Source organism: Enoplosus armatus, chromosome 18 (genome assembly GCF_043641665.1).
Source record: "Enoplosus armatus isolate fEnoArm2 chromosome 18, fEnoArm2.hap1, whole genome shotgun sequence".
Taxonomy (NCBI): domain Eukaryota; kingdom Metazoa; phylum Chordata; class Actinopteri; order Centrarchiformes; family Enoplosidae; genus Enoplosus; species Enoplosus armatus.
The window spans coordinates 2,739,486-2,751,817 of record NC_092197.1 but is presented as its reverse complement, the minus strand read 5'-3'; the positions used below and the strand labels follow the sequence as shown (position 1 = coordinate 2,751,817).

The 12,332-nt window shown below is 43.5% G+C and overlaps 1 protein-coding gene across 1 annotated transcript in view; it reads right to left on the bottom strand.

Annotated features, from left to right (window-relative positions):
- Positions 1-3,382: 3,382 nt before the first annotated feature.
- adamts6 (ADAM metallopeptidase with thrombospondin type 1 motif, 6) overlaps positions 3,383-12,332 on the bottom strand; it is a 48,776-nt gene continuing 39,826 nt past the window's right edge. Inside the window, exons 20-24 of the mRNA XM_070924686.1 lie at positions 12,050-12,179; positions 9,527-9,731; positions 9,267-9,443; positions 5,159-5,315; positions 3,383-3,492 (exon numbers count right to left, since the gene is read on the bottom strand). Coding sequence (XP_070780787.1) covers positions 3,383-3,492; positions 5,159-5,315; positions 9,267-9,443; positions 9,527-9,731; positions 12,050-12,179 — 779 coding nt within the window. The remainder of the gene's footprint in view (positions 3,493-5,158; positions 5,316-9,266; positions 9,444-9,526; positions 9,732-12,049; positions 12,180-12,332) is intronic.

Genomic DNA, 12,332 nt, shown 5'->3' with positions numbered 1-12,332 from the left:
CACTAACACAGAGTCTCTTTAAAAGCTGCTCTTTTTATTGTATCTACTTTTAAAAAAAAGGGCTGGTGAAGGGCTGTATCACTGCATTTTTTTCACTATGCTAAATTTCAGTTTGCATGCAGTGAAATAAATGTACAAGTGAGACAACGCAATAAATTAGCATATAATTTACATTTGAAAAAAAAAAATTAGTAACAGTGTACCAACATTAATACTGAATATAAAATATAAGCAAATAATCACATGATGCTTTTCATTTCTCTTGCACTTTAGGTACAGGTATAAGCAATGTGACATTCAAACATCCAAGTTCACAGCAATGAGTACCAGTTTGATTGATTTCACTTCTCTTTTTCTGGAGGCTCCGTATCCCAGTGGATGAATTAGTCCAAGCAGTTTGAATTCGAGTGATTTCAAATGCTTCTCAGTATCCGCTGTCCTTTCCCGACTGCCTCATTCAAGGTTTGGTAACCGATAAAATCTGCTCGACATACTGAAGGTGGCTACAAAAAAGTAGCAGCAGCAAAATTAGAAATTAGTTGTTAACAGCTTCGATGAGATTCTTGCACACTCCTACATTGTCTCTCAAATTCCTCAGACTCCGACTGTACCTCCATAACAGAGTGTGTGATGGAGACGCTGACACGTTGTTCCCTTTCACAACCCCCTACACCAGCAGAAATGTCACCTGGGTGAAGGGATCAGTTCCAACCGGGGTGAGTATCCATTTTGTTGGTAGCACAAACAACAATACACGGTTAACAATGAAAATTCCCAGTGTGAGGTATAAACAGATACAAACAAAACAATAACATGACCAGCATTTACCAACAGAGATATTGACAAGGATATTATTTCATATTGTTTGGATCCAGCCTCACTTTTAAGCACACTGGAGGGTTGAATGGAAGCACCCACTTGATAGCACCAGAAGCCTGGGAAGGCTGTAACCCTCGGAGCAGAGCAGGAGGAAAAGAAGAGGTAAACACAGTACTCCATGGAAATAAAAAATAAAATAAAAGAAGGGAAAAGCACCATTGAGTTGGCTGTTTTCACTGAGGGACAAAGATGATGAGAGGAAAGGGAAAGAGGACGAGAGGCTAACTTTATCTGGAGGGGATGTCTGACGCCCGGATACGTGCTCTGGCAACGTGTCCATAATGAATGTGATGTGTGTGTGTGTGTGTGTGTGTGTGTATTTAGCACTGGATCCTTACTTAACGGAAAAGTTAGACATTTTGGGAAATACGTGTGTTCACTTTCTTGCTGAGACTCAGATAAGAAGATCAGAAGATACCCCACTCTCAGGTCTGTACGCTAGATATAACAGAGATGGTTAGCTTAGCTTAGCTTAGCGTAAAGACTGGAAACAGGGGGAAACTGCTAGCCTGGCAGCAACTCTAAAGCTTACTAATGAACTTGTTTCATCTTGTTAGTTTACTCCGTACAAAAAAGTGTAAAACATTTCACGGGGGGTGTGGGGGGGGGGGGGGGGGGGGTCATGTGTCGGACCAATCTTGCCCAGACCAAGCCTTCAGAACGGAGCTGGTATTGATGAGTTAATGCAACTTCTGGAGCATCACAAACCCCCTGAAACGACTCTTTTTATTATCAGAATTTTGATCTTTTCTGTCCAATAACATTTGGAAAAGTCTAGAAGAGCTTTATGATTAAATGATTTTATCCCATTCGTCTGTGCAGGAAAGTCTCGGCCCCCCCATGCTCTCAAACGGCTTAGCTGGAGAAGAACTTTACTGAGCATGCTCTATGGGCCCAAAAAACGTGGAAGTGTGAGGCGTATGCACCTAGTGAGCAACTTCCATAGGAAAGAATGGGGCAACATCTTTGAACGCGGTATCCAGTTCTACTTAATACATCCACCGGCATCCATTACTGATGATTAGTGAGCTTTAGAAGTGCTGGTAGGTGGATGTTTTTACGTTTGGACAGAGCCAGGCGAGCTGAATCCCCCTGTTTCCAGTCTTTATGCTAAGCTAAGCTAAGCTAACCGACTACTGGCTAAAGCTTCATATTTACAGTACAGACATGAGAGTGAATGGTATCAATCTTCTCAGCTAGTTCTCGGCAAGAAAGCAAAAATGTCGAACTACTCCTTTAACTCTTGTCAGCGCTGAAACCACGACAGCCTGAAATACAGAAACACGACCGCTGACCAACATTCGATTAAATAATCGTCCAGCTTAAAGGAGTAAGAAATAGTGACTGCACTGTGATTCCAATGAACAAGCTGCTTCACAGAATGTGCTCCTTCAAAATGAATCCTTCAATAGTGAACTGAAAGCTCCTCACTGGGATGTTTAGTAAAGGCCAGTTTGGTGATAGTGTTTCATGTGACCCAGGCACAGTCTGACAACATCTTCACACTACTCTCAACTACTGACTGACTCTGGGGTGAACTTTTCTTTGAGTGTTAGGAACTAAGGCACCCGTCTGGGGAAAGAAAAAGTGATTTTAAAAAGTCCTCCTATAACCACGTGGTATTTTCTGGTCCTGGATTAACATCATATATAATATACAAATCCTTACAGTATATAAGGGTTTAACGTATGTTTCAGTATGTAATATTTTCATTCCAGCACAGAGACGTTGAATATGAATTCAATCACATTACATTCCCTTCCATGACAGTAGGCTACTATCTGACACAAACATGATCAGAGGACAATATCTCAGCTCTGTTTGGAGTTGTACAATAAATATACAGTACACTGATGGGGTTTCTCTGTCGTATTTGAGCGGTAAATTGGCAAAGTATTTACACGAAAAAGTGCACCGAAGCCAAAAGTCTGCCTGCCAATAGCACCATCACAGTCATCCCAAAGACAGGAGTCCGACACTTTCAACTCCCACCCCCTCTTCAAGTGAGGAGTCCTCCCCTCCGTCTGTCCATCTCCGGGGGGGGGGGGTACATCCTCTGCGAGCGATGTGTCCAGCACTTTGGATTCATAAAACAACAAACACGAAGGAAGACTAACAATGATATTAATAATTATTATTATAATAAAAATAACATCACCAACAAATAATCTTCCAAGTTCCACTTCACAGAAGTGAACATTTAAAAACAAAAAAGAAAAGAAATAAAAAGGTTTGTGTCAGCGTTGTGGGCTGAGCAGTGGTTTGGATTCCACCACGATGGAGGGCAGGAGGACCAGGTGGTAAACAGGGACATCTCTTCCTCTCTCTTCCACTGGTCCAGAGGTTTGGTTTCTTTTTCTCAGTCCGCCCTGTTTTCTTCTTCTCTCCCTTTCAGTGCCGTATCAGCCTCCCTCCATCTTTCGTGCCGTTCTCTCTCTCTCTCTCTCTCTCTCTCTCTCTCGCTCGCGCGTGCTCTACGTCTGGCTCTCAAGCTGACCCAGGGTCAGTGCCCCTGGCAGGTCTTGCAGCACATCTGTCTGAAGTACGCACGGCTGCAGAACTTGAACTTCAGCACCAGCGGGCAGTAGGCCACTTTGTTTACATCTTTGCATTCTGGAGAGAGGAAGAAGAGAACGTTAACGACTTTTTAAACTTTAATGTTTTTAATGATGTATGTCTCCAGCCCCAGTTTGTGCCTCTCGTGTATTAACGTTACATTTTTTCATCCAATGGTCTGGAGATATTTAAAAAGCCCAGAAGGTCTTCTTCTACTCATTTTCGGTCTGTTTTTAACCCATTTAACCCAACACTTTTTCCTAATCCAAACAAAGATGGTAGCTGGAAAGGTGGACGTGTTTACCCAAAACTAAACATTTTATTATCAGTCATCAGTACAGAGACTTTTTATGGCCCATAAAACCACATAGAATGCAATGTAATACCTGTTTCACAATAAAAACATCCAGGATATGGCCAAGAATTATTCATTATTTATCAGTAAATTACATTATTCCCAGCGGTAACTCCTAATGATATAATTCATTCAATTAACTCGTCCTGCACTCTGATAAGCGGCCTAAAATGGATGTACGGATTAACCAATTAAATGTGATTAATTCATTGAACTTCCTTGCTGATGTAGCTAGCAGTGGTGTTTGCTACAGGTGTGACTGAAACTCCACAAAGTAAGGATCAAACAGCCTCCTGCAGCAGAGTGTTGCTGTCACTTTTACATTTTTAGATGTATAACTTCACCTGACGGCCCGCAATGTGAAACAATAACATTTCATAATTAAGATTTACAGCAAATTTGTAACAAATGGAATATTATTTCATCCAGATGGTTAGAAGAGTCTTTAAGGAGCATACCTTCATACAGTTGTAAGTGTTTTCTATCAGATGTAATGTTACTACACGAGAGGCACAAACTGGGGCTAACCTGCTACATGAGGGCTGGTGCATCTCCCCCAGGCCTCAACAGAATAAAACTCTGCAACTATACTTGGACGCAGAGGCTGAGACTGAGACATATCCTGGCCTCGTTCACTAACTGGGCTATCTGCCATGCACACACACACACACACACACACACACACACACACTGCTTGCTGGATGCCAGACAGGCAGTGCTCTAAATGCCTTATCACGATCAGAGTGTCTTCCCTTATTAGGCTTTGGCCCCTGCCTCCGCAGAGCCAAATGAAACGAGACATTGCCTCACTGCTGTCCGTAAAGGAACAATTAGCCTACAGCTAATCCCATTAGCCAGCCTGTAAACGCTGCTCACGTTTTCCATTCAGGCTAATCGAAAGGCCCTTCTCTATGCATCTGAATAGCCATCCATCATGTGTAAGTGTATATGGAGGGCTGAGCCGTTTCGCTTTGACCAGGAGCCAACCTCACTGGAAAGATTAATGTAGCTGGCAAAGTGTAGAGGAGTGTGTCATCCAAGCGTGTTTAGGTCATAGTAGAACAGTGAAGATGAAGATGAAGACAGTTTATAACCTTTTCAATCGGGGCTTTGTGTGAAAGCAGTGCACATACAGTACAATAGGTATTCACATAAACCATCTGCCTTTGCATTTGAGGGAGCTGCAGTTTTAAATAGAAAGCCGCGACCGTCTGGTGACCACACATTTTCTTTGTGAGCGCGATGAAAAGTGCAAGCAGACAACTCGTCACACAGACGAGTCGAGCCAGCGCTATTAAAACTGTGATGGCAGAGTCAGATGTGTGTGTGTGTGTGTGTGTGTGTGTGTCGTACGTCTCGTCATCTTACCGTCGCCGTTGGAGATAGGGGTGGCGTCGCACTTGCTCTCACACTGCTGCATGGTGGTGGGTCGGAGGGACTCTGCGCACTCGTTAGACGGCTGCCCGGTGTACGACAGACACTGCACCGTCCTCATCTGCTGGCCCAGGCCGCACTGGGCCGAGCACTGGAACAGAAAACATCACAGTCAAACTGGTTGTCTGATGAAGAGGTTTCCTCAGCTGAAGTCTAACGAGGTAAATGAGGACCATCTTTCCTCTGTGACCCTGAGCGCTGCGCTGTACGTCTGTATTCCCTCATGCTGGCAGACGCACAGTAATCCCTGCACATACACTGCACGACTTGATCCAATCAACCAATCATCTGCGGGCACGGAGGCAGCGAGCGCAGCCAGAGCCAGCCAGAGTCACCTTCCCTTTGGTCTGATTCAACTGGCTGTCTGTCAGCGACTGTGTTTCCCAACTCGGGAGTAACCAGGTCACAACTGTTGCTCACAAGGTTTTTTCTCAAACACATTTTGGAGTTTGTGTAAGAAGAGAACGAGAAACAGACAGACAGAAAATTGCCTTTTGTTTCCTGAGGAATTCCACTCTAATTCTTTTCAGACTAAGAGCTACGAGCAGCGAGCACAGCTGAGGGAGACGAGGGTGAATCACTTCAGATGAATTCATTAGATTTATTTTTTTAGGGCCACATCTATTAAGTGCAGAAATACCTTCAATTCACGATTGGATTGACATTATTTACGATATCTTTTAGGATGGAAAGAATAACTTTCTCCGTGAGACTGCAGCAGGAAGAGCTTTTCAAAATACGGAAACAACTGTACGTCAACTGTTAGTTTAAACCTGCAATAACTGATATTTTTGGCTATTTCGTCAACTTTTAAGTTGACATGGCAAACAGTTCATGCTTTTGGCCACCTGATGAATGTAAGTCCAGTGTTCTCTCTCTTTCAGCTCTGTTTTTGGTCTCCACCAACTCCTGAGGGAACTATCTGGATCTTTAGCTGCTAAATGCTCCACTGTGTTCAGTGTGACAGACGTATAGACGACTACGGTATCATACGTTATAACTTTTTTTGTGATTTCCAAGCAGATGCATGGATGTTTGCTCTTAATGGACATCGAAAAGAGATTTTGACCCAATTTGCAGCAATGGGGCCTTAATATCCTCCGTGAGCTGTGTGTCACAGCCACTGCTGACCGTGTTGGTGGAGCAGCCAAATCAGCAGCCAAACTAACTTACCGCTGTTTTCAGAACACCAGTTTACTCACTGTTTTAAAACCTCTGGTACAGCCACATAAAAAGATTGTTTAAAAGAAAAAAGAAAAAAAAAAAGAAGACGTTATAAGGCCAGGCCACTTGTTTCTGCCAAGATGTGTCTTCTGGATGGATGCTTTTCCAGCCTGGCTCATGTTGTTATATACAAACATAAATAAACTAAAACAGCTGCAGCTCCAGAAGCAGAATATACCGAGCGCAGGTGCAGTGAGGACTCGTCTGCTGACTAAGAGCTTTTGATCGGGAGCAGAGGAAGCGTTGGGGTCCACTGCCTGTTTGTGTGTCACAGCTCAAAGGTCTGCAGTCACTGAAGGAACCACATGACGTTACGTCCGCCGCTTCTTTATCCAGCTCAAGGCCAAATGGTTTGGATGGAGTACGAACATCCTCTTGATGAGTCACAATACGGGACTCAAGACTCAACAAGGCAGTCCATTTAATACTGGCCTTCAACGGTGCTGATATGTGAAAGGGTTCAAAAGGTCTCATGGACCAAAAAGTGACCTCAATATAGACCTAACGGTTTGCTAGTTGACTCTAGAACAGCCTCCAAAATCTCAGAGAAGCCAAACCCATCTGTTTTCTTTGGCTTCCTCTTGGATTTCATTTTGTCTGTTATATTCTTAATTTGGTTGCTTTTACATATTGTCTTCTTTTTATCTTTTATTTACCTATTTTGCCATTTCTTCTTCCTGTAAAGCACTCAGTAACCTCTGTTTTAAAAAATACTTTTACAAATTACATGCAGGTATATTGAAGACTGTATTTAAGTCATTTTGATCATTCTCACAAAGAGCAATGTAGATGTAGGTGTGGCTCTCATCCTGTTTCTGCATCCTGGCTGAAAAATGTATTTGTGTATCACAAGTCTGGAGTATTAAATCTTTTTTAGTGTATTTCTTTTTAAATGCTAACAGCAGTTTGTAAGTGACCTTACAAAGACAGCTGCAGAAGTAAAATCATTGTTTCTAATTCTCCTTCCTTCAATCTGCTTGTCATTCTCCGGTGGAAGGTGCATCCTCGCTGAGCCAATGTCCAGTTATACTATTTCCTCGCCATAACCAAAAGAATATTTAGCATGAATGTCTACTATCTTCAGGGATTACTCCCAGTACTGCAGTCTTATTTATTTACAAGGAAATCTCCAAAACATTGGAGTATTAAATGTTGATGGATCTTAATAAGAGTAACCAAAAGCATATGCTCCGTACTGGCTTGAGTTTCTAAGAGAAGAAGCAAAAACGTAATGAAAAATGACTCTATTCTCTGGACTCGCCTCGACCAAATTTTGTTGACACATGAAAAAGGTTGTTGTACTGAGCCCAAAATGTGCACCTGCATTTCTTTTTGACTTCTATCGGTGTGCCAGCTGTAATAAAAACTGAGATTTGTTCTATGGGTGGCCAAAAAACAAAAAAAGAAAGACTACAAAAACAATTGCAGTAACTGCCAACACGCCTTTGGCAAAACACAGGCCTCAAATGAAGTGGATATCTTCATAATTAATCACTGAAAGCAACACACCTGTCAGCCATCACTATGCGCGTGTGCCCGTGTGCGAGTGTGTGATGTGAACCCAGCCTTCAACAAATGGCCGCTCCCCCCCCCTGCTGACGAGAGGACTACCAGGCTTTCTGTCACCTTCAATGATCCTCTCGGGCTGCTTCAGATCAGTGAGTCCGCATGTCATCCCTTCCCAATTAGAGAGTCTTTATTAGGACCCGCTGCCGGCCATGACAGATGGTGTACGTCAGTGGTGAGACTTAAATGGGATTTGAACCGGTGACCTTTTGGCCTGGGAGACCAGGCGCTCGGTAGCTGGCAACAATCTCCCCTTTCTGACGCTTCGAGGGACCGGAGCATCGAGGGCAAAGCTTGTAATTACAGCCCAAAAAAAGAAGAGGTGGAGCCTGATGCACACACACACACACAGAAAGTGCTGTGTAAGAGTCCAGCTGTTGCTCTACGAGGTATTAACCTCAGCTCGGCATGACGAGGAGCCGGCTCTCTGATGGACCTCGCTGAGGTTATCAGCCGGGTCTGCTTTGTTTACGACTGTTATTGGCACTGATTGAATTGTAAACGTGTGTTATTGATGTTTGTGTGTGTGTGTGAACGCACATGTTGCCTGTTATGAGGAGAAGCCAAGGGAGAGCTATGACCTAGACTGCCTGACTCTTGACCTTTGACCTCTAACCTGAACAACACAGAGTTAAAACCACGACATCGCGTCCACCAGAGCAACGAGCGACCCGCAAAAAAAACCCCATCTTCTAAACATCACTTTTACATTAAATTCTTAACAAATCCTACAAAATAACAAGCCATACTTTCTGTAGACACAACTCTCTCTGACGCACGTTTTTTGGCGTCCTCTCACCAACATGAGTCAGCTGTGTTGTAAAGTGTTCAACAGCTTCGCGGAGCGCACTAAGTCATGTCAGGGTGAGCCCGGGAACGCTACTCCTCTGTCTTCCTCTAAATCGTGTTCCTGGAAGTGATAGAGAGGCCTGGTCTGAGGCAGAGATAAACTTCAAACAGCCGGGGGGATATTACTGCCACTGATCACACACTCCAGGCCCGCTGGACACACACAAACACAACCTGTACGCACACACACACACGTCACAGGCCGGCTTAGAAACCCCCTGCATGTCATCCAGGTGTAAATTACATTAACCATTCACCAACACATGGAATCTATCTGTGCATCTTTTAAACATTCAAGCTATCCTTTCAAAGGATTAAGCAGCGTACTCTCGCTTGGGAAGCTCACTAAAATCATGAGTAAGTTAAAGAAAGAGGCTGTGAGGTGAAGGAGGCGCTGTCCTACCTGTCCCCATTCACCAGGGATCCAGCGAGGAGGAGGACAGCGTCCTAAGCTGCAGCGGATTCGGACCGGAGGTTTGTTGTGGCTCGGGCAGTGGGCGGGCGGGAAGGTCTTGGTCAGGTCGCTGCTCTTACACAAGGCGATGCGGTGCTTGAAGCCGGGGCCACATTTAGGTGTGCACTACAGAGGGAGGAAGAGGAAGAAGTAAGAAGAACATCTCGACGGCACCAGGAGATGAAGTTAGTGCCAGAGCATTGTCTTACCTCTGACCAGTCCAGAGTGACCCACTTTGGCGGGCAGGACTGGTTGTTGCACGACTCTCGTTCGATGGGTCGGTGAGTCAGACAGTGGGTGTCCTCCAGTGTCTCCTCCTCAGCAGGGCCAATCTTCCTGATACACAGGACTGTCCTCGTCCTTATCCCGCCGTCACATGTCTTCCCACACTCCGACCAGTCGCCAATAAACCACCTGGAGGAGAGGAACGTGAGTTAAAACAGAAGAACCACAGTGAGCTCTCCTGTGTGTTATACTCCCTGTGGTTACTTCATTACAAACATGCTTCTGGTGATTAGTTAAGGTGTAAAATCACATTATGGTACTCTACATCTGAGTGACTTTATCAAGGTTGGATTACCAAAAGGGCAAAGCAGGAAAATGCCCTGAATGCTTTGTTGGTACCAGGCTAAATATGTCCACAGCACTGAGTATGAAAAACTGTCATAAACTGTCTCTGAATGTCAAATTAATAATCTTGTTTACCTCTCATTTAATCAGACAGTTCCTGATTTAAATCAAGAAACTTTTTTAGACTCATTTATTGTGGCAAAGTTCTTGTACAGCTGCTTGTGTTTAGACATGTTAAGTATGGAGCAAGAGCCAGGAGACAGTTAGCTTAGCTTAGCATAACGGGGGGGAAAGGGGGAAACAGCGAGTTAAAAATCACCAACACATTATAGTTAATTAGTTTGTGGTTTTAGAGGAAGTTACATGGTGTAACTTAGCTAGGCTAGCTAGGCTATCTAATGTAAGCTAGGCTAAACGCCAACCGGATCTATCATCGTACATTACACACAAACATGAGAGTGATATCGATCTTTTCATTTAACTCCCGGAAAGATAGGAGAAGTGAATTTCCCAAAATGTCAAACTATTGCTTTAATAGAATTGAAACTGTGTAGAGAAACCTCAGTTTAGTGCTGTTGTAACATCTACAGTTACCCACGTAGACAAAAAGGTGAAAATGATATTGGACACGAGACAACACCTGGACGAAATGTCTTGATTTGAACATTTTAACATTCATTAAAACAGGGAAACCCCTGGCACACAGGTCACCACCATGTTGTTGAGCGTGCCGTGCCGTGCCGTGCCAGGCCGCCGAGCTTTTGACCTCCAGAAACTTAGACGCAGTCTTATTCAAGCCTCCATCTACAGACTTCAGAATTAATATCATAAAACTGCCCAGACAACAGCCCTCCAAACACATCCAGCCTGTGAGATATTACATCATGTGAAGGAATGTATACAGAATTAACGACGTGTTCAAACATCTGCGTTAGCTTTCATTACTCGAGCCCATAAAACCCTGGCGATTCTAAAACAATCGTGTTTACATGGTCTCCTTTAGTCGGCCTTTCCTGAGGCTGCAGGAGGAGTGTTTGCCTTCCTAACAGACACAAATGTCATGTGTGTGCACTGTAACTCAATACACACACATAACGCTGCAACAGCCTTCAAGTACTAATCAAAATAAATGAGATACCACAAGTCTGCGTCCACCGAATACAGACGTGAAAATAAATAACCCAAGACTGTAGTCTGAATGTATGAAAACAAATTACCACTTATACAGTAGATTTACGATACTATCAGTTCTTTTGGCTGAAACTCAGCCGAAAGACACCAACACTCACTCTCATACACAAATAATTGTCAGATAGTCTGAAACTAATTAACCCAATACATTTAATCCCTCTTTTTCCAGACATGATTGAAGTGAGTCTGGCCATGCTTCCAGCTACAGTGTGGGGTTTACAGACATTTGGCCACCAAACACAAGTTCATATTCCACCTGTATACGTGTATATTACCCCTCGAGGATCGGCGAAGACGCCAAAACAATCAAACACAGGTGGTCATTTTCAGGGCTCTAATTTTTGGCACGAGGCGAACACTGAAAATAGTTAACATATGAAGTTATAAATCACTGCTGTTTTATTTTATTATTTTCTTCCAAACACATTTCACAAACTAGGGCTCATTGAAGGCGGATTAATATCATGAGTCAGTCTCATTTTTATGGAGGGTTTTTCTTTGGAGCATTAACTTAAAGCTGCAATACTCAATATTTTTATATTAACAATGGATCAGATGTCTGTGTGTCATGTGAAAGGGGGTGGCTCGTAGTGACAAAGCTACAGAGAACTATCACCTGACAGTTTTGGTTCAGTCTCTCTGCTGTCATCAGACTCGGGATATGAAGTTAGCGACTAGCTGGTGAACATAGCATTTAGCAACTAAACGTTTAAATATGTCCCTCAGGAGTTGGTGGAGACCAAACACAGAGCTAAAAGGAAAGCGAATATATGCTAATGTTGCTCCATATCTGCTGGATGTGTAAATGTTTTGTTTACAGCTTGTTTCCAAGAACAAAAATCAATTAATGCAAGTTTAAGATGATGGTAAATACTCTCTTTTGCATTTTTTTTTTTTACTGATTTCTCAAATTTCACAGACTAAACAATTGATCAAAAACCCAATCAGCTGATAATGAAAGCATTACGTACTCTGGAGGACACGGCTCAGTGTTGCAGTCTCTCTGGTTCTCTGGAGGTTTGCTGTCTGGGTCACAGTAGCTGTTCTGGACCACCGAGTTGTCATCCAACCTTTTACACACCACCTCCTGCTTCTGGGAACCTGCGAGGGGGAAAAAGACGGATCAATAAGGCGGCACGGAGCTCAGCTGATCTCGCACATTAAACCCCTTCAGAAACATGGAAGCCGGGCCGTCGTGTCGAGCGCCGTGTTTGAGCGGAGATGGTATCACTTTCAGTCTGTAGTAAATCCAGA